Below are 19577 nucleotides of genomic sequence, written 5' to 3' on the forward strand. Positions count from 1 at the left end.
ATGCAAGAAATATATAGGTACACCTAATTCTGTTTATAGAAGATCTTTTTTACACGGTTTTGATTTAACACTATTTGAAATTTAAAATTTGTATATATGGTTGCACGACTACGATTCAAAATAACATATGATCAATGTATTTTTTTATACGACTTTTTGTGGAACTAATCTACCGTGTAAAAACAGAATTAGGTGTAATAGCTTGCATAGCTTGCCGGACTGGCTAATAAACCTTCCCCCAACGGGTCAGTGATTCTCCACCTTTACCTTTTAACTATGTCTTATCTTTTATTATTTAAGTATTTTAATTTGTTATTTTAATTTAATTATAATTCTTCTCTCCTTCCTTTTTTGTTAGGTCTAACAACGTCTCTGACTACTCTCTGCTGTGATTCGTAGCATAGCTGGCCGTTTGGCAAATAAAATTCCCCCACAGAGTCGGATTCGTTATTAGACATTTTTGTTATTATACCCTGTACCCGTAGGGTAAAAAGGGTATATTAGGTTTGTGCAAAGTATGTAACATACAGAAGGAAGCATCTCCGACCCCATAAAGTATATATATTCTTGATCAGCATGACGAGAGAAATCGATCTAGACATGTCCGTCCGTCTGTCCGTCCGTCTGTCCGTCTGGATGAACGCGAGGATCTCAGAAACTATAAAAGCTAGAATAACCAAAGTTGGCATCCAGATTCTCCTAGGTCCGAGTAAGGACGAGTTTATTTTATTTTTTTTAATTTTCCCCCCCTTCCCCCGCTACAGAATTTCGTCAATAGCGTCCACATTTCAAATGCTACCTCAACCAAACTGCACACATAATTTATATATAATTGTCTACTGTTGTTCAAAATTTTATTCAATTCGGTCAATTCTAAGAAAAGTTATTAGCGAAACAAATTCTCGCCAGTACAACCCCCCCAAACTGCAGCAACAAGTTCGCTCTTCTTCTTCCTCTTTTTGCTGCTGCTATGGGCGCATATAACTCAGTGACGGAAGTTTACCTGGGTACAGGGTATTACACTGTCGGGCTTGCTCGACTGTAGCGTTCTCTCTTGTTTCTATAGTCCTTGTTATACTCTGTACATGAAATGTACAAGAGTATACTTATAAGGTTTTCGGGAGCTGAAAAATGTAACAGGCAGAAGGAGGCGTGGCAGACCCCACAAAGTATATATACTTGTATTTTTTTGAACAGCATGACAAGACGAGTCGATCTATGTCTGTCTGTATGTTCGTCCGTCCGTATGAACACCTGGATCTCAGAGACTATAAGAGATAGATACTTCAAATTTTGCACAAAGATGCCTTATGTGTGTACGCTATACGAGTTTGTTTTGATTTTTTGTTTTCACATCGGCAGCTCTGTTTGTCGATAAATAAATAATTAAATCGAGAGAACACAACTTATGGCAACTAACTCAAATTTTAAGCAAGTTTCTAAAATAGAAAAATATGTTCAGCAAAATAGAAAGTTATTTTTTATACAGTATGTACTGATATGTTGCTAAAGCTTTAACCATATTTGCAACATTTTCAGTGCTGTGTGTGTGGTACGATGGTTGGTGATTTGTGACTAATGTACGCCTTTTTCTTTTCCGTGTATACCCGCAGGTGCTGCAACGCATCGACGATGTGTCTTTAATGTGCGACAAACGCATTGCCAGCCTCAAGAAGCTGGCGTTGAAGCCACCACGACCCGTGCAACAGGTCACACCAGAGCCAGCCGTGCCACTGCAACCACCGGGCGGCGCCCCGCACCTACTCAGACGCAAACTGAATAAGGTGAGTAAAAAAGAAATAATACTTGTATTTTTAAAAAAAATACAGTCGTGTCGAAATCTGATGGCAACTACTATGAATCGGTCAATGGCTGCTGGCTGCTGGCTGCGCAATTAAATGGCTTTACTTGAAAAACAAACCGACTGCACAGCGAGTGGCGCGCTTATTAGCCACTGAATATGCAATGCGTTTTCGCTTTACATTTGGCAGAGCAGGGGAAAAATTCACTAATTAAACAATGACAACGCCGCGTGGTTGTCTTTATACTTTGTTTTTTTTTTTTTACAATTTTACCCTTGCTCTGCCATTTGTTTTACAAACACATTTCAAGTTCATTGTGCGAAACTCACACGGTCTGCTCTTTTCTCCCTTTGTCTGTCCACAAAACTCGGGTTAATTGTTTGTCGCAGCAGCCGAGCCAAACAAAAGACCAATGTAAAGTTTTAGTGATAAGAAACAAATTTCACTTTTGCTGACTGGCTGCGCGTAAATTTATGGGTTGACCCAGAGTTTAAGGCGTTCACGGGGGGCCAGTCCAGCCCCGCCCCACATAAACGACTTGTCGGCTCGCAATGACCGATTCCACATGTCGGTTTAAATTGCATAATAATGGCTGTTTACTCGCTGCCTGCCTGCTACCTTTGCACTCCATTTGTGGACAGTCGTAATTGAGCTGTCAAGTGGCCAAGGGTGCAATAAAGTGGTGTTTGTTTTAAACGACAACCGGGGCACATTTATAGGGCCGCTTACGAAGCATTTCCTTCCTGTTTGTCAGCAACATGCGAGGGCTGGTCCAAAAAATGGCCAACCAAACAAAATAAACGAAAATATATTTGCTGTTTCTTTAGCGATGATTAATATCATGTTTACAATAAGAATCTTATTCCATCTATAGCAGACTAATCAATTTTTGATACCACCTTGTTTTTTGCTAAAAGTAATTTCTAAACTCAAACACTGCACATACATAAAAACTAATATCGCTTCATTGTTGGCCCTTCTTAACAAAATCAAAGAAAATTAATCAGACTGTATTGAAAAAGAAGAACTACCTTTGCTTTCTTTGAAGACACTACTAAATTTTAAATCGATTTACGCGTTCACTTTTCCCCAGGTTTAAAGTCATAATTAAAACTGTGGTTTATTTATTATTGCTTTCTTATTATGAAATTTAAAGTCAATATACAACTTTTCAAAATCAAAGAATATTCAAAAGTATTCAAAAAGTAGAACTACTTTGCTTTCTTTAAAGACACTAAATTTTAAATCGATTAAGAAGCTCACTTCTGCTGATGCTTCAAAAGATGATTAAAACTCTGCTTTACTGCTTTCTTTTTAATAAATTTTTAGTCAATATACAACTTTTGTTGTTAATTCATAGCCGTTCTTTACAAAATTAAATATAGTTGATCAGACTGTATTCAAAAAGTAGAACTGCCTTTGCTTTCTTTGGAGACACTATTAAATTTTAAATCGATTAAGAAGCTTTACTGCTTTTTTTTAAATAAATCTTTAGTCAATATACAACTTTTGAAGCCCCGTTATAGTTGACAGTCATTCAAAACCATTTTGTGGATTTTTTCGAAAACTGCGATGTTTTTTTAACAGTTGCTTTAAGCTCTAGCAATTAATGTATTACTATTCTTGTGAAGAAAAAGAGTATCCCTAATGGAATGTAACTAGTCTGAGGAATACCTCTATTTCTAATCATTTTGTTAGTTTCTACTATAAATTTTAATTTCAGACATTGTCGGGTATTTCTGGAACTGCCCTTCCTAGTGCAGTTTTAACGAGCAAACTGGATAAACTATTATGCAAACGTTTATAGAGTAACTGCTGCAAGCAAACTTAATAAATATCGTTAGCCAGCGTGGCTGATCGCGTTGACAGGCGTGAAGAAAACTAAAGATCGGCGGCCACTGACGCGTGCGCGTGCCCGTCCACATGGGCATGCGCATGCGTGACTGTAACGGCGCTCTTGTTCTTCTAACTGTTAAGGTTAAGATGGCAAATTAAACATTTCCGCTGGGCAGCAGCAGTAGAAGCTACAACAACAGCAGGAAAAGAATTACACAATTCCGCATTAGAAATAGTTTTTGCTGCGAAATTAAAAATAATTTCTATAAATGTGCAGCCAGGCAATTTGAAGTGAAAAGCATTTTCTTTTACAGTTGGCCATGGCCGTGGCTTTCTCATGGGCGCTTTTCAATTTGCGCAACTAAGTGCTAAGTGCAGTTGCAACTGCATTCACTGACTTCCTTCAAACTGATTTGAAAAGAAAACAACTAAGGCTGGCAAATAGCCCCCAGAGAATATGCTGTTATGCAAAGCCAAAAGTTAAATGGAAAAAACTTAGTACTGTTTATACATAATTCCAAGGGAAGCTATGTCATAATAGCCCTTTATCCTTCTAGTATAGGGTAAATACATTTCTTAAATAAAGCCTCAACCCAACGGTGAACTTGTTTCAAAACTGTTTCAAGGCATTCTATCGAAATTTCGACACATATTGTTTTTGATTAGTTAACTCTTGAAAGACTCTCGTGGCTTCATTTTTCATTTTCAAATTTAATATTTAAGCAACAGAGAGAATGCTACAAAATCAGAAAATAAAAATAAACTCGTGTTGCCTAAGTATAAGTAGTGTCTACTTACCAAGTTTGGTCAAGGTGGGCTTAGCCCTTTCTGTAATCCCGACGTTCATCCAGACAGACGGAATCTAAATCATGGAAGTTTCGCTTAATTTCATTTAATATCATTTAATTTAATGAATGCATCTTTATTCAAACATTCGATTCTGTGCGGTGTTTGCAAAAGGTTGATCAAAAAAGATGAATTTCAGAGACTGTTATTATATAAAAGCCAACTAATATTTACTTCAAAATTAATTATTTTTATATATTTTTTGATCAGAACTGGCAATCTTTTTTGTGCAGTCTTAGGAAGTGTCTAAGATGGAAACTTATTTGGCCATTGAGTATTCGAAATTTATGGTTTTTTGATTGATATAATAGAAACAGTCTTTGAATCGATCACATTGCAGGAAAAAGTAAACTTACTTAATAAATAAACAAGAAAATAAAGAAGTGGAAACATACAAGTATATAAGTCCTTTCGTAAAGCTTTTATTGGATTACTGGGGAACATACAAATCTACATAAAGCCTGTCTTAAACTGTACCTCTCTAGCAAACGATTTACCAGTATTTTCATTCCACTGAGACCCACAGCTCCCCCGCTCAAAACTTATCGATGGCCATCGCCTGCTGGCTGCTACTACAGTCAAGAGATTATTGCAAGAAGCTGAAAGAAAATGTACACACTTGTGTGCCAATTTCCCACATTTGTGCGAGTCGTTTTTCGCGTTTTCTTCGAGTTTTCCCTATGCTAGCTCTACAATTCTTGTCGGCGGCCCTCTTTTTATAAAGAGTCGACGGCACAGTTTTCAGTCCAATACGTATCTCTTGCCGGGTCTGGGCAGTTGATTGATGCCCGTGTCGATTTGTGTTACATTGTCGAAGCTCTTTTTCATTTCTCGCTGCCCTTTTTTTATTGGCCATAAGCAAAGGGTAATGGGCAATTGTGTGGAGGCAGCTTTTGCCCAACCGGCCACTAATCGCATATCGTTTCGCATTTCGCACTAATTTGTGTGTGAGACGACGACCCAGAGGGGAAGGAGGCGATTAATGCGCTTTTTGCGTACACAGTTCCACGAACAATCGAAAGTCATGCTGCTTATACTGATACTTAGGTATTATGAGTGTTTGGCTTTCTTTAAAGCCAATCACATCAAATTCCCAGACGTTACGTTGTCCAAAATTGGTGAAATGATTGCTGGCCACTCAATGGAGTGTCGTCTAATCATCGATGCTGATCCTGATGCAGCTGTTGCAAGCGTCTTTGGCGTTTGAGTTTGTTTTATGTTTGCATTAGAGGCTCGTTCATAATTAAATAATTAATCAGCATTTTAATAAGCATGTCAGCTAGTCGTTGTCGACGATTTAAGGTGACTCGACTGCATAAGCTGCATATTTATCATGTGAAGCGTATGTGTGGCAATACAATACTTACATTTCGCTCTTTCACTTTCTCGTCTCACATTATAAAATTATTAGGAGACCACACTCGCAACGCGCCAATTGAATTAGTCGGCTATGTGGCACAAACAAAGTCAAAAATGTATGCGTTTTATTTTATTATCAGTATTATTATTATTTGTTTGCTGGGCCTTTTGACAATTGCCCAAGCCATGCACGTACGATTGTGCAAATGCAGTCGATGTGCCTATGCCGCTTTTCTCCACTAATTGTTGACCGAAAACAATTCAGCATTTCAACAATAGACAACAGTTACAACGAAAAAGACAATAACATATTATACTATATTTCATATACGAGTAGACACGCACTGATCTGCGGGTCTCTCGAACCCAGCAGTTCGGCTCCCAATGTCCCACATCCCATTCCACTTTCCCGCTAAATACAAACCTAATCTGAGATTGGCGTTGCTGGCATTTGTTATTTCAAGGTCTATTATTTTTGCATTTTCAATTTTATTGCTCCACAAACTACATACAACAAAACTACATGTATATTCACATGCATTCACAAATCCATTTACGAGCTTACATATCAACAGCTATTGTTTTCGCACATTCAACTTTTTACTACGATATGCTGGATTTGCATTAACAATGCAAACACTTGCACATTTAAATGTGCAATATGGCGATTATAAAGCAATAAAATAAACAGCTTTTAACCCAAATACATACTTTTTTACAACTACATATATGGAAAAAAATATATATATATAAGTATATATATTATAAACATTGCTTCTGCTTCATTGAGTCTTCGAACAAGCAATCCATACATACATACTTACTATATATTTGTATAATAATATAAATCCAATATTTGGATTTCTATGTCTATTAAAAGAAATTTTTTAGCCCGACTAAAACTTTCTATGTCTTGTGTTTCTGTTTTGCAAATACAAAATGTTTTTAATTTATTTCTTGTTGCACTAGGAAATAATCATAATAATAACAAATATGAGTAGAACATAAAAATCTTGCTAGCCACTCTTTTCTCTGCTACAGCATTTATTCCGAAAAAAAACTTTGCCATTCATTTATCAATCATTGCTATGGGAGCTATGATATCGAAATAAACAAAAGTGTTGTTAGTGTTGAGCTTGATTTCCACACAGATCCATTCTACAGCCGCTATATGACATTGCACCGAATTTCATCTACTTCAAGAGGTATTACAGATTTGATTAGTACATTCTGAAGTTATATGTGGCTTATAAAAAAACAGCTCTGGGTATAGATAAGACATGTCTCCTTAGGCTGGTGTGACTCTTGTACAAGAATGGTGAGAGTAGATCGATTTGTCTCATCATGCTGTTCATGCTCTCACACCTATTATTCTGTCCAGCTGTGTATGTATGTGTGTATGTAACTATAACAGTCACTCCTCATATACCTACAGTATATACTATATATACAGTACAGACCTTAGCCATCTGGTAAGCTCACAATTATGCATACGTATATAGTTTGATTTAATATTAGAAGAATATTTTTCTAAGGCCTACAAATTACTAAAACGAAAATTGTTATGCCACTTTTTTGTAGCCAACCAATATTTCAAACAATATTTTAAATTTTTTAAAAATAAATATTTTTAAAAATGACAAACTCACGAATTTTAAGAGTATACCCTGAAGTTAATATTCCAACTCAATTCAACTCTACACAAAAATATATTATTTTATTGAAAGGACAAATGGGCAATGTTCTTAACAAAATAAAGAAAAAAATCAAAAATCGAATCATTCCATACAATATCTCGATTCTCTAACCTTCTTTAAAGTAGTTTTTCAATACGAAAATAACTTGTCGGCTCCAAAATAATTGGTTAGGGACGAACGTGCATGAACGATCCAACTCGAATGAAGGCGTTCTCAGTTTCGACAGAGGCATCATATCGGCAGAATTCCTCGCACTCCCTTTTGGTGTAGAACCGATTCGCATTGCCACCACAGACCGAATAGATGAAGGTCTTACAACGCCGTCTCTCATTATCGTAGTACCACATTTTGGTATATTTGCTACACCTTCCATAGTCGGGGGGTAGTTCGCAAATGGCTGAACAGAGCAGAAGTAGGTGTGAGTGGGTCCTTGGGTAACAAGGAGGGTTATGCTACAGACCTTTGTTCGTTTCCAACTGGTAATCGTCCCAGACGTTAGCCTGGCAGGCACATTGGAGGAGCACCAGCATCAGAACCACACACAAGCCAGAATACATTGTTAGTTGAGAGAACGCGTCGAATAATTGCAGTTGGCTGAAGGTGTTCGGCTTTTATAGGCCCGCATTGATCCATCCAGATATGTGCGTTACTAATGGGGACTATGAGCTGGCAATATCCCGCTGCAGCATTCAAAGATGTGTCACATTTTGCACACACTTGGGAATTGAGTAATTTCAGTTTGATTCGTGCGGACGGCATAGAACTTAATCGTAGTTTGGAATAGTTTTGAATTAAGAATCGCGAGCTAAATGCAAAATAGTTTGCAGCTAACAATCAAAAGTGTTGGACACTTATTGTGAGTGGTAGTCAACAATAAAGTGCTCAAGATACTGGAGAATGTTGTCTCTACAAATGAAAATAATTGTAAGTACCTAGAGCTCGAGAAAGTGCATGAAGATTTATAGTTATTTGTAAATGAATCAGTTATTGTTTAAACAATTATACGATCAAGGGAATAAAATGTATTCATTTGCGTATCGTCACAACATTTCCAATTGCCTCAAATGTTCCAAACTGATGTTTTTGAGTTTCGCTTTCATTGCAAGCCAGCGCTACAAAAATTCACTTTCGTTTTGCAATTAAAATCTTGTAGAGATTTCCAAAATATTTTAGTCCGACAAAAGTGCAACGTGGTGCGCATGTAAATCAAGATGAAATCGCTTCACACACAGTTTTCCACCGGCTCCGTGGCGTGGCGTGGCGTGTCGTGTGCGAAAGCCAAGTCTGAAGTGTGTCTGAATAAAAAAAAAAAAAACAGAAAACCGAAAACCAAATACAAACGCTTGAACAATTAACCTTTCAATCGTCTCTTCAGCTACCGAAAACGTTCGAATGCTACGGGGGCTGACGGTGCGTGCCCGCAGAGGCAACCAAGAAAAGTTTTAACAATGGTTGGGGCAAGAATTTCACTCGCCACCATAAAAATGGCCATGACCCAATATGTCGGACTTCGTGAAAATTGCCCACAATCAGAAAGTGATCACTGGATCGCACTGAAGTTGGCCAAATGGCTTACTGATTGAGTGCTGAAGTGACAGACAAGCTGTCGCTGGCTTAAAGAAATGTTGGCATCTTAAAAAAGTTGAATACAATATTCCATTGAGTTCAGCGCACTGGCGGGCTTTTCTGTGTTATCTGTCAGCTGGAAACACGTCTTGACCATTAAAAAAACAAACAATCTTTAAAAAACTATGCACTGCAGGCAGACAGTATCTGCAAGATACTATTTGTCGCGACTCCGAGAACTTTCACGGAACATCCGTCATGGATTCGGTGTCTCTCCGCTTAGCCCTTGCCGAATAGTGTCGGCGCCAGTGAAGCGGTCATAAAATATGGCCGTAATTTCTTTTTGGCACTTGCCACCGACTGAGATAAACATTTGTCTGTTACAGCCGAAGTGAAATCTTTTAATGCGACAACTCTTGTTACAGTTTTGCAAATTGTGCAAACACAACTCAACTAATCCGTGAATATGCTATAACGTGCAACTAGAACGGGTCAGTGCGTGCGAGTTCTCGGCTCTTGGCCAGTTGCCCTACTTGCGACCGTTCCAACCTAACATCTGGCATCTGCCATTTCTGCCCATTAAAAGTTCTGCCACGAGAACCAGCGTAGCTATAGAGATGCCCAGAACCCAGATCAGTAGAATGCCCACAAAATTTGACATGCCCAGCGCCTCGGGTCCGTCCAGATCTTCCAAGCTGCTCGTCGTAGTGCTCCCCACCTCGTTCTGGATGAGCGAATCGTGATTGTCGGCCACCACCTGGTATTCCCAGTACTTGCTAAAGCCTGAAGAGTGCCAGCGATAGATTAAAGCATTAAAGCGCTCAAGCATTGGCCAGAGACGCGGCACAAAGGCCACCGAGTACTGGAAATACAAGTCTTCGTGCATGATCTTCATCTGCTCGAAGGCCTCTGGGGTGAGGAAATCGCTAAAGGCAAAATGACCAAAGGTCATACGCTCTACAGTAAATCCCGTGCGCGCCTCAGTCGCCAACTGGATTAGATGCTCATTGTCAAAGATGTGGAAGTTCTCCAAAAGTTCCTGTATCTTAGGCTGTCCGGATGGAAAAGTACAGCTGAAGAGCAATATAGTAGAATTCGTCGAACACTTACATCGTCCGAGCCACGTAGGGACTCCACCCAAGCCTCGGAACTGGCGGCAAAAGGTAATCGATGCGTACGCAGGCGGTCCACCGTATCGATTGCCTCCTCCATGCTGGGTATGGTGAGAATGCTGGCCAAGCCACCACCGTAGATGCTCGTGATAATGAGATCGTTGAGGAAGCAGGCAAAGAGTAGTACGCGCACCGTAAAAGATAGGGCATGGCTGTCCCCCGACTGCGAGAGAAACAGCTTAAACGTGATGATCAATCCGTATTTGATGCTGGCCAACCAGCCGTCATCCTTAGCTTCAGAGAAGAGCAATCGCTCGCTTTTGTGAGCGACCCCCAGTCCCAGCATCTCAACACCCAGGCACAAAAGCACGGCGGCCCACAGTGTTGCCTGAAAAGGCTCTAACGGCAGAAACCAGCTGACCATGCGCTTCGGCGCCGGCACCAGGCAAGTAACGCCCGCACGCACCAAATACATGGACATATCAATATAGATGTAATCGTTGTACCAGGAGTAAAAGGCACCAACGGCTAAGTCCGCCTTATGGTCAAACACCATGCCAATACAACCAACTCCGGTCATGTTGGGAAGAATGGTACCCCAGTCCTTGCTCGGGTCGGCTGAAGGAACACACATTAGACGAGCAGCAACAACAAAGAAAAGCTACTTACAGGTGTCGATCTGAACGGTGCAGTTGAACTGTTCGCAGAAGCTCATCACCAGGCGCATCTCTGCACCATCGATATAAACGTCCTGATTTGGGGACACGCCCACATCTCGCGAGTTGCTTGTGGTGTTCTGGGCGAGAGAGCCTTTAAATGCTAGATAGAGGAGGAATACAAATACTTACATATTTCAAGACCACATAGGGTCTGTAGTCAAAGCAAGCAATGGTTAACGTACGCCCCTCGAGATCTCGCAGCTTGTCGGGAAAAAGATTGCTGTCGTATTCGAATCTCTGCTGCAACGCATCGTAGCGATCCAGCAAAAGGAGTTGCGCCTGATCCTTTCGTGCACCCACATACTTGTTGGTTTTCAGCTCGAAGGTACTACCATTTATCTGGTTGCGCTCAACAAACAATATGCTGGGTTGATCTGCGAGCAGGGCATTTATATAACTACATTAATCCAACCGTACAAGTATAGTGACATCACTTTCTTCATTACCCTGGAAAAATAGATGCTTGCAGCAGGTCTCCTCTAGCTCGCCCGCCTCATGAGCAAACACAAAGCGGTTGTATATTGAACGCCAAATCGAGTACATGGATGCCCTTTCGAATGCCGTCACGAACTCCTCAATATCCGAGCCGAAAACTATAAAGCTCTAAAAGAAATGCAACTGAAAAACAAGCCAGATTTCCTTCAACATCGGAGCCCACCTCACAGTGCGATATCTCAATAGATAGTGTAAGTTTCAGAAGTAGATCGTCAAACGGTAAATTATTAGTGTTCAGGTAGCCCTGTTTGGCTTGCGAATCGATGACGTCACGCTCGAAACTCCCTTTTAAGGTGGAGCGACTTATGTCCACAAAGATTGCCGCTCCTTGAGGTTGAAACTCGTAGCCCTCATGCCACAAAACGCAAATAGTGCTGCTATTGAGATAGGCATGAACTGAAGAAACGCAATCCAATCACTTGTCTTGATAATAATACCAAATACCCTTTCTTACTTATGAAATTCAAGATGAGCGACCAACTCTGATCGTGCGAAAACATCTTCTAAGCCCTCTGGCTTCTTGGCGAAAACTGTGCAAATGGCAAGCTAAAAAGCCAGCACCAGTTTTCCATTAAATAAACAATTCTGTTTGCTTGGCCTACAAAATTAAGCAATTACGAATTGACCAATTCAAACCCGATTAGTTAGCCGTAGGGGGTGGCTATCCCCCCTTACCTCTGAGCCCTAACAACTGAAATTTCTTGCGTTTTGTTATGTTAACCGAAAAATTCCGCTAGCGACCGTTTCAACTGACATCGCATAACGCATGCAAAATTATACAAAGTAGTAAATTATAAAATGTTGACAGCAATTATCCAACCTGCTTTTTTGGCCGACGACTGTTAGCTATTTTCGTTGTTGTTGTTGTGGTTGTTGTTATGACGGGCGCTCGTCAATTGCCCCTTGAACTTAGATAGCATTTCCCTTGCCTAATAATCACCGCTGTATCTTCTATTGTAATACTATGTGCGAGTATATGTGGATTGTGAAATGAAACCGAATGCGGAATTCCTTAAGCAGCTCTTTTTGAAAACATTATCGGGCACTACTTTCACTGAACCGATCTATTTGAATAGCAATTTATTTCTGCCTTGTAAATAGTGTACTTGGAAGTTGTTGGGATGTAACATACAAAACTGTTTATTCGTCTGTTTGAAGACCGTACACTATTGAGCCATTAGCTGCCATGAGCTGAGGACACCAAAATTGGATAACTTCGATATTTCCTTTTCAAGATATTTTTGATATATTATATATCACTGATGGAGAGGGCTCGTGTAAAGAATAAAAGACAATCTGATCGGTACTTTTCCCATATACCAGAATACCCTCTATGCTTTGTTTTCGATTTGCTTCCGGAAATAAAAGGACTGCAAAAACGATTGGTGATTTCTGATGATTCAATAGTGTTATGTTTTTCTCCTCACTTTCGGAAAAAAGTTCTGGAAATAGACCAACGTGATTCTGTTTCAGAGAAAACCGCTCTTACGAGACAATTAATTTAAGTAAAGCGATCTTAATGTGCAGGGTATTGAATTGTTCCAGTCAGTACCACGATAATTTATCAAATAATGGCTCTCAATTTCTACGAATTGAGAAAGTCAACTACCTAACAAAATTCTGATTTTCCATAGATGGAGCAAGGACTCTTCCTATATAGTTTAGAAATATCATATATAGTGTTTGAAAATGGTAGAAGAAATACAAGTATACTTTAGTATACAGTATACTTTCAAATAATTGCTCTCAATTTCTATGAATTTAGAAAGTCAATACTCAACAAAATTGTAATATTCCGTAGATGGATTAAAGACACTTCTTACATAGTTACAAATATAAGCCTCTACATATATATACTTGTAGTATACTAGGCATAGTATAATTATTATATCTTGATATTGATTTCACTCGCAAAGGTTTCACAAAGTATTGTCTCTCTTTTTCACATTCATATGCAAAGTTACGAAAATAGCCAAAAAAAAAAAAAAAAAAACCATTTCGTTGATTTATTGTCTGGCTACTACCAATTGGAATTGGCCAGTTTAATGCACTTCCAAAACACGAGGACAGCAACAACAATGGCATAAACAAAAGAGACGAAACAACAATATGCAATTCTTAGTTATGAAATTATAGTTGGAGAAAAGAAAGCGTTTTGTACACGTATTTCATTCATCATTTGCTTATTTTTCTCGCGACCTGGAAATGCGTATAGACGAGGCAGAAATTTCATTTAACTCCCATACTAGCAACAAACAAAGATTTAATTGCGGTGGAGAGCGGCGCTTGATACCAAAACAGTGGATAAGAAAACACAAGCCAGCGTTTAAGCGAAATTAAAGCATTTTCTGTGCAGACACAAAAGCGGAAACTTATGAAAAACAAAGAGCTGGCCGAGCAATAGGAATGTGTGGAAGAAGACAGAAGGAAAGAAATTTTAATTGATTTCAAATGAGAAATTAAATGTGGTAATACGACCATACAACCACGTGTACATACACACATACATACATACTCGTGTGATATACATCTATATTTTTGACAGCCGGCAGACAAATTGGTAGCTCGTAAGTACATTGGGGCAATGAAGCGTTAAGGGCCGGTGTCCGAGCCCGGACCCGGCCCGTTTCATGGCTAGTACTCGTACCTGTGTTATTTTCACTTTCTACCGACCAAACCATAGATTACATGTTAAAGCCTCATCGCATCGGCTCCGCACTGCAATCCATAAACGATAACGTTGCGGAGCTTTTTTATGAAATAATGCGCACAGCCCAGTAAAAAGAAAAAACACAGCAAAACAACAACTTTATTTGTAGTATGTATGTATGTATGTATACAAGTATGTGTTATGCTGCAGCTTGGCAATCAGTTTTATTTATAATTATTTTAATTGTTCATATTTAGAGTTAATTTCACTTTGTCGCATTTTGTTGTTTCTGTTTCTGTTTCTGTCTCTCTTGTTGTTGTTTATGATGTTTGTGTTGTTTTTCGAATTTCGGGCTTGCGGAAGTTTTGCGCGTCTGACAAAATCGCTGCGTTAATTTTTTTAGTTGGCTGGTTCATAGAAATATTTTGGAAACCCATTAATATGTATTTAGTCTTAAAATATGAAGTGTTGTTAAGATTTGTCCCACGCTAAAACTCATTCTGGCTTGGTATCTGTTAGTTAAGTTATCTTTTAAATGCTTCCCCATATGGTGGTGGCGTGGTGTTTTCCAAGTGGAATATTCTGAATAATTTTTGTAAAACAGGACCCTAAGAGGCAATGGTACTTATACATATTGTGAACCTTTAATACCCTGTACCAGTAGGGTAAAAATGGCATATTAGGTTTGTGCAAAGTATATAACAGGCAGAAGGAGGCGCGGCAGACCCCACAAAGCATGACAAGGCGAGTCGATATAGCAATGTCCGTCTGTTCGTCCGTCCGTCTGTATGAACGCAAGGATCTCAGAGAGTATAAGAGCTAGAATAACCAAACTTGGTATTCAGATTCTCCTAAGACCGAGAAAGTACGAGTTGAAGTTTTTTCCAAGTTCAGACTTGAGTAATTACTCAAGGTCCAAGCCATTTGATTTTTTATTACTCTTTAGTTTTTATATGTTTTTCATACATTTGAATATGAATATTTTTAATCAGCAAAGAAAATGTCAGCAAATAAGCAAAACTTACGCACTTTTAAAAAACTTTGAAAAGTTATTTCTACAGATTGACTTTTATTTCGGTTACTTGCTTAGCAGACAGTACTTGTAACTGGATTCCTATAGATTCAGAAGCCTTTTTAAATTTATGAAATGAATTTGATATTTCACAGTAAATACTAAGTATGTTTTATACAATTACTTTAAGTGATCATTTTTGGAATTTACCAACCGAGCTATTCTGCCGAAATTAAGAATATTATATTTTTGTCATCCTTCATAATTGGCCTAGCCTTTATTTTGTATTATTTACTTACGCGCATATTCAAGAATCATGATCGGCATAAAATTTGTGTGCAATTAGTAATGAAGTGAGCTTCAGAGAACGCCAATGTCATGCTTGGCCAAGTCAAGTCTTGGCCAAAACTGATACAAAACAACTTAATTGAAGTTAAGTGTGCGAATTTCAATTTCAATTTGAATGCTTGATGCCTCAAGGCAGTTCCGCTGCTTGACATTTCAAGTGGACCAACTACTTGTATTTATAAATGTCGCCCACCTGGGGTGCATGGAAGAATGCCCATCTCTGGGGTAACATGTCAGATATGACAGACATGATAAGATAACTTTCAATTTCATTTGGCCGTGTTTTGAGTTACGTTACCATTTCATAAAAATCGTTACGCTGCAGAATCCATTTAGGCTGCGACGGCGCATTAGGCTTTCCACCTTTAGCTACGCTCTGACTCAGCTCTGACTTTCTTCGAAACTGGAGAGTGTTACTGTCGAGCGCTGCACTCGGCACGGATTTATTTTAATTGCATTAGTTAGGTTTGTCTCTTGCGTGTCTCTGCCATGCAATGCGATTTTTCGCATTGCTTTATTTTAATGTCTAATGCTTAATGAATGAAAAGCTGATTTTGGGACGCATTGCTTATGAATTTTGTGGCGTTTCACTTTTCATGAAATTTGTCTTCGATCCCCGCTGCCATGGCAAAAGCGATGTCATGCCTGACTATATTTATTTTCGTTAATATATCTATATATACGGCTGGCTGCTCTGGCCATATGCCAAACAAGCCTTTGGTGTAGATCCTTTTTTGTGCTTCCGTCTTGCATAATACCATAAGCATAAGCTCTGTCTTCAACCATTTTCAGAAGTGGTCTTCCAATTACATTTCAATGTCAGCCTCCAACCAGTTTACAACTCAACAGAGCCTCTGATTAATCAACGAGTTAGCTTGGGAGTTGACCAGGCACGCATGTTCCGATCAATCTGCCCATAATACACTCAAACAAATCAAAATATGTGCTAAAATTTCCAAAATATCCGTTCAATGAGTGCAGAAGAAAACTAGATTTACTTGAGAGGTTTTTCCCAATATTAGAACTAAAGAAAACCAGCTCTACTTTTAAAATGGGTTGCTTCTTGAATCAAACGCCCCAAAACTTACAAAAATATATCTTACAATTACAATTTGAACAAAAAATAAAACCGACTTCAGGTCTAGTGCAGGGAATGCTTTTTTTTGTCATTTAAAGTGACTTACGGTTTTGAGAATGATTTTGAAGTAACAGCAGCGTGTTCAGGAATAGACTGTACAGCTTTTTGGACCAAATGAGGCATGTTTAAGATAGTTTTCTCATGAATGCCATCGTCAGAACTGGGACCATTCGGGAAGCACCAGATTTAAAATGGAAAAAGAATCATCATCGGTTCACCCAGCCGAAAGTACTGAGGTAACAATCAAAAATACAGTCGAATTGAGAACGTCCTCCAAACTCACATCAAAGTACCCGTGAAGTACATCCTCCTTTTTTTAAGTCGGTTAAAAATCGGACAATATTTTTAACAAAACATCAACGTAAGAAACGTTCTTCAAACTCTGACACGGATTTAATTCACCTATAATTCACCACAAGCTTTTACATACTATATATTGTTATTCATCCAGCAAATTTTTATTATTTTGTTTACTCTTTTAAAATTAATTTATCGGTTTTTGAAAGTTAAGAAAAGCATTTTTGAAAACTTAGAATCCTACCATTTTTAGTTGGTGTTTTTTTTTTAAGAGTATAAATTACATCTCCAAGTGTATTGAAAAATTACTGGAAACTTAAGACCCTCAGACGATCAGCTGCGATTGCAGCGCCCACACAGACTTCCAGCTAAAAATGTTTGGCTTTATCAGCGTTTAGTCATCGTGCCCCTCGATTGGAATGCACTCAAGGGTTTTATTTTTATGACTGTGGTGCCATGGGACCATAAAAAATAAGATGAAGAACACGGAACGGGAGCAAGGCGAAGAACTTGCAGAGCAACAGAGAAGAATAATCTAACAAATTACGGCCACTAAACCCAACGATGGACGCGCTTTCGAACTTGCACGCAACAGGTTCGAAGCGAACTCGAACCGACAAGATGGGGCTGGCCCGAAAGCCATCCACCTCGTTGCTTCGGACAAAGCTGCTGCCTCAACAGTCTAAGCCGAACTTTTGATGTCGCAGCAACGTCGCGCGCAGCAAACGAAGGAAATCAAATGAGACTCGCGTCCAACGGGAGTTTGAAGATCACGTACGAAAAAAAATCGAAAATATCAGAGTGTTGTGGATTGATTGATTTGCATAATTATGCAAAAGCCGCCCATTGTGAATCTAAATGAAGTCAACCGGGCAGGCACAAAGTGAACGCGATTGATTGAAAGGGCGATTGATCGCCAAGGTGTAACAATTAACTGGGCGTTGTTGAAAACCGTGGCCGTCATCTCGCAATTGGGAGCATCAACGCAAATCATTTGCATGCAAAAAGAAAAAAAACAGAGCTGCAGCCAAAAAAATATGGTCCATGGACTGAACTGTGAACGTGAATATCTAAATGTGTAAATGTTAATGTAAATGTGACTATGAATATGGAGCAATTGATGTGTGGATGTAGCCTGTTCCAATTTTGTATTTTCATTGGAAAGTTAAGTGGAAGTGGACGGTAATTTTCCGCTTTATCAAAAACACTGACTCTGAAAATGCCCATCGGAAAGCTGCCGCGCAAGGCGGCTATTGAACCGCCTAGCATGGACAGTACCATCGATTCGCGTATGTCTAGCACGGATGTGCCAAAAATGGAGCTGCTCAAGGTCAACTATGTGCACCAATGCAAAGAAGCAATGATGCACAAGTCCAATGAGCCGCCACCAACTCCACGTCTGAATAATCCGGCACGCTTCGCTGGCTACCGTCGTCAGGCGCCGCCACAACTAATGACAAGGGGTGCGGGTGGTGAGGGTCCAGTACCACGCAAAACTCTTCCCTCGTTACCTCCGCCCACGGTCGAATCCTGGCAGCTATTGCAGCCGCCAGTCAGCAATCAACGCGCCTCGCTGCCACGATTTGTGGCGCAGGGGACTCCAACGCAAGCCTCAAGCGATGATTGCGCACAATCTTGTTGCTGCTCTCACTCAGCTTGCTCTTGCTCCGATTCGGAATCTGACTCGGACGCCACAGAGGCCAGCACGGTTACACCCGACTGCGAGAAATCGCACAGTTGGAATTATCGGAACAAGTGCTCGACCCGCGATATACGTCGCGATATTGCACGTGCGGGTATTAAATCACGCGCTGATCGCATCGCCATCATCGAGAACAGTGAATGCGATCATCGCCATTCCCAACCATCAGCAAAACCCAACACACCGCCCCAACAGACGAAGCGCCCGGCACCCACAACACCTCCTAAAAAAGAACCTAATACCCGTGTCTCCGTCTATGGATCACCATCTCCGCCTGCAAGTCGTCTCCCGCTGTCATCACGCATTCCGAAACCTCTGATCTATACCGAGGCCAATGCGCAGCTGCAGCGACGGGTCAAGCAACTGTTCCAACAGGAGGTGGCACATACGACTGCGCCCAAGTGGATGTTCCAAAAAGCCGGTGGCGAACATCAGCTCCAGCCGGAACAGAAGTCGCCAAAGACCTCGCAATCTCCGCGTTTGCAGCAGAAAGTGAAGCTAGAGCGCGTGCACATACGCAAGAAGCGCCAGCCCCTGCTCATCATTAACCAACTGGCCGCCAATGGACCATCAGAGCCAGCTAACGAAGAACGCAAATCAGCCGAGGAAGGGAACGGGCGCAGCTGTGGCTACAAGAATTGCAATTATGCGCATTGTCCGATGTCGCAGCATCAGGAGAATCGCCTGAAACGCCTCTCACTCGAGAGTTGCTCGGACTCGGGTGTTTCCACTTCCAATGACAGCAAGGAACAACGCCAGCAACAACAACAAGAGCACGTGACAAAGCAAACAAACATTCGTAATCTGGAAAAATGTGCCGACTGCGTTAAGGTACTGCAGGGTAAGGAGAAGCCGCTCTCTCCGCTGCCACCAACCAAGCTAAAACAATTCGAACGAGCCACGGGAGCGACCCAGCCAACTAAAATGCACGCTGATCCCAACGATCTGCAGAACTTCGCCAAGAAAAATCTTACCAAGGCAACCACAGATGAACTGCT

General features: G+C 40.1%; 3 protein-coding genes across 9 annotated transcripts in view; 1 reads left to right on the forward strand and 2 right to left on the reverse strand.

The window, feature by feature from the left end:
* Positions 1-19577, forward strand: part of LOC115620501 (guanine nucleotide exchange factor DBS) — a 67974-nt gene that overhangs the window by 31951 nt on the left and 16446 nt on the right. For all 7 annotated transcript variants that reach the window (XR_003995222.1, XR_003995221.1, XM_030513756.1 and 4 more), the window contains exon 10: positions 1614-1784. Coding sequence is in view for 5 of the 7 variants with exons in the window: in XM_030513756.1 (XP_030369616.1) it covers positions 1614-1784 (171 nt within the window). In the remaining 2 variants the exon portion in view is untranslated. The remainder of the gene's footprint in view (positions 1-1613; positions 1785-19577) is intronic.
* On the reverse strand, positions 7534-8098 carry LOC115620532 (kunitz-type serine protease inhibitor spermatin-like). Its single transcript, XM_030513807.1, has 2 exons — positions 8001-8098; positions 7534-7937 (listed from the first exon to the last, which is right to left on the reverse strand). The coding sequence occupies exons 1-2, from the start codon at positions 8095-8097 to the stop codon at positions 7708-7710; spliced, it is 327 nt and encodes a 108-aa protein (XP_030369667.1). The 5' UTR covers position 8098; the 3' UTR covers positions 7534-7707.
* LOC115634384 lies at positions 9636-18719 on the reverse strand (the record flags this gene model as incomplete). The annotated part of the gene is made up of 8 exons (XM_030532069.1): positions 9636-10151; positions 10211-10836; positions 10888-11014; positions 11067-11311; positions 11384-11540; positions 11596-11809; positions 18529-18596; positions 18642-18719. Coding segments are annotated over 8 exons (2031 nt in total), but the record flags the coding sequence as incomplete, so codon positions are not given.

The sequence above is a fragment of the Scaptodrosophila lebanonensis genome, unplaced genomic scaffold (genome assembly GCF_003285725.1).
Source record: "Scaptodrosophila lebanonensis strain 11010-0011.00,11010-0021.00 unplaced genomic scaffold, SlebRS2 tig00000001-arrow-pilon, whole genome shotgun sequence".
Lineage (NCBI taxonomy): Eukaryota > Metazoa > Arthropoda > Insecta > Diptera > Drosophilidae > Scaptodrosophila > Scaptodrosophila lebanonensis.

Excerpts from the sequence above, each read along its gene's own strand:
- LOC115620532 (XM_030513807.1), bottom strand. The coding sequence starts at position 8,097 with ATGTATTCTGGCTTGTGTGTGGTTCTGATGCTGGTGCTCCTCCAATGT. Across the intron at positions 7,938-8,000 it reads CCAGTTGGAAACGAACAAAG|CCATTTGCGAACTACCCCCC; the intron begins GTCTGTAGCATA and ends TGCTCTGTTCAG.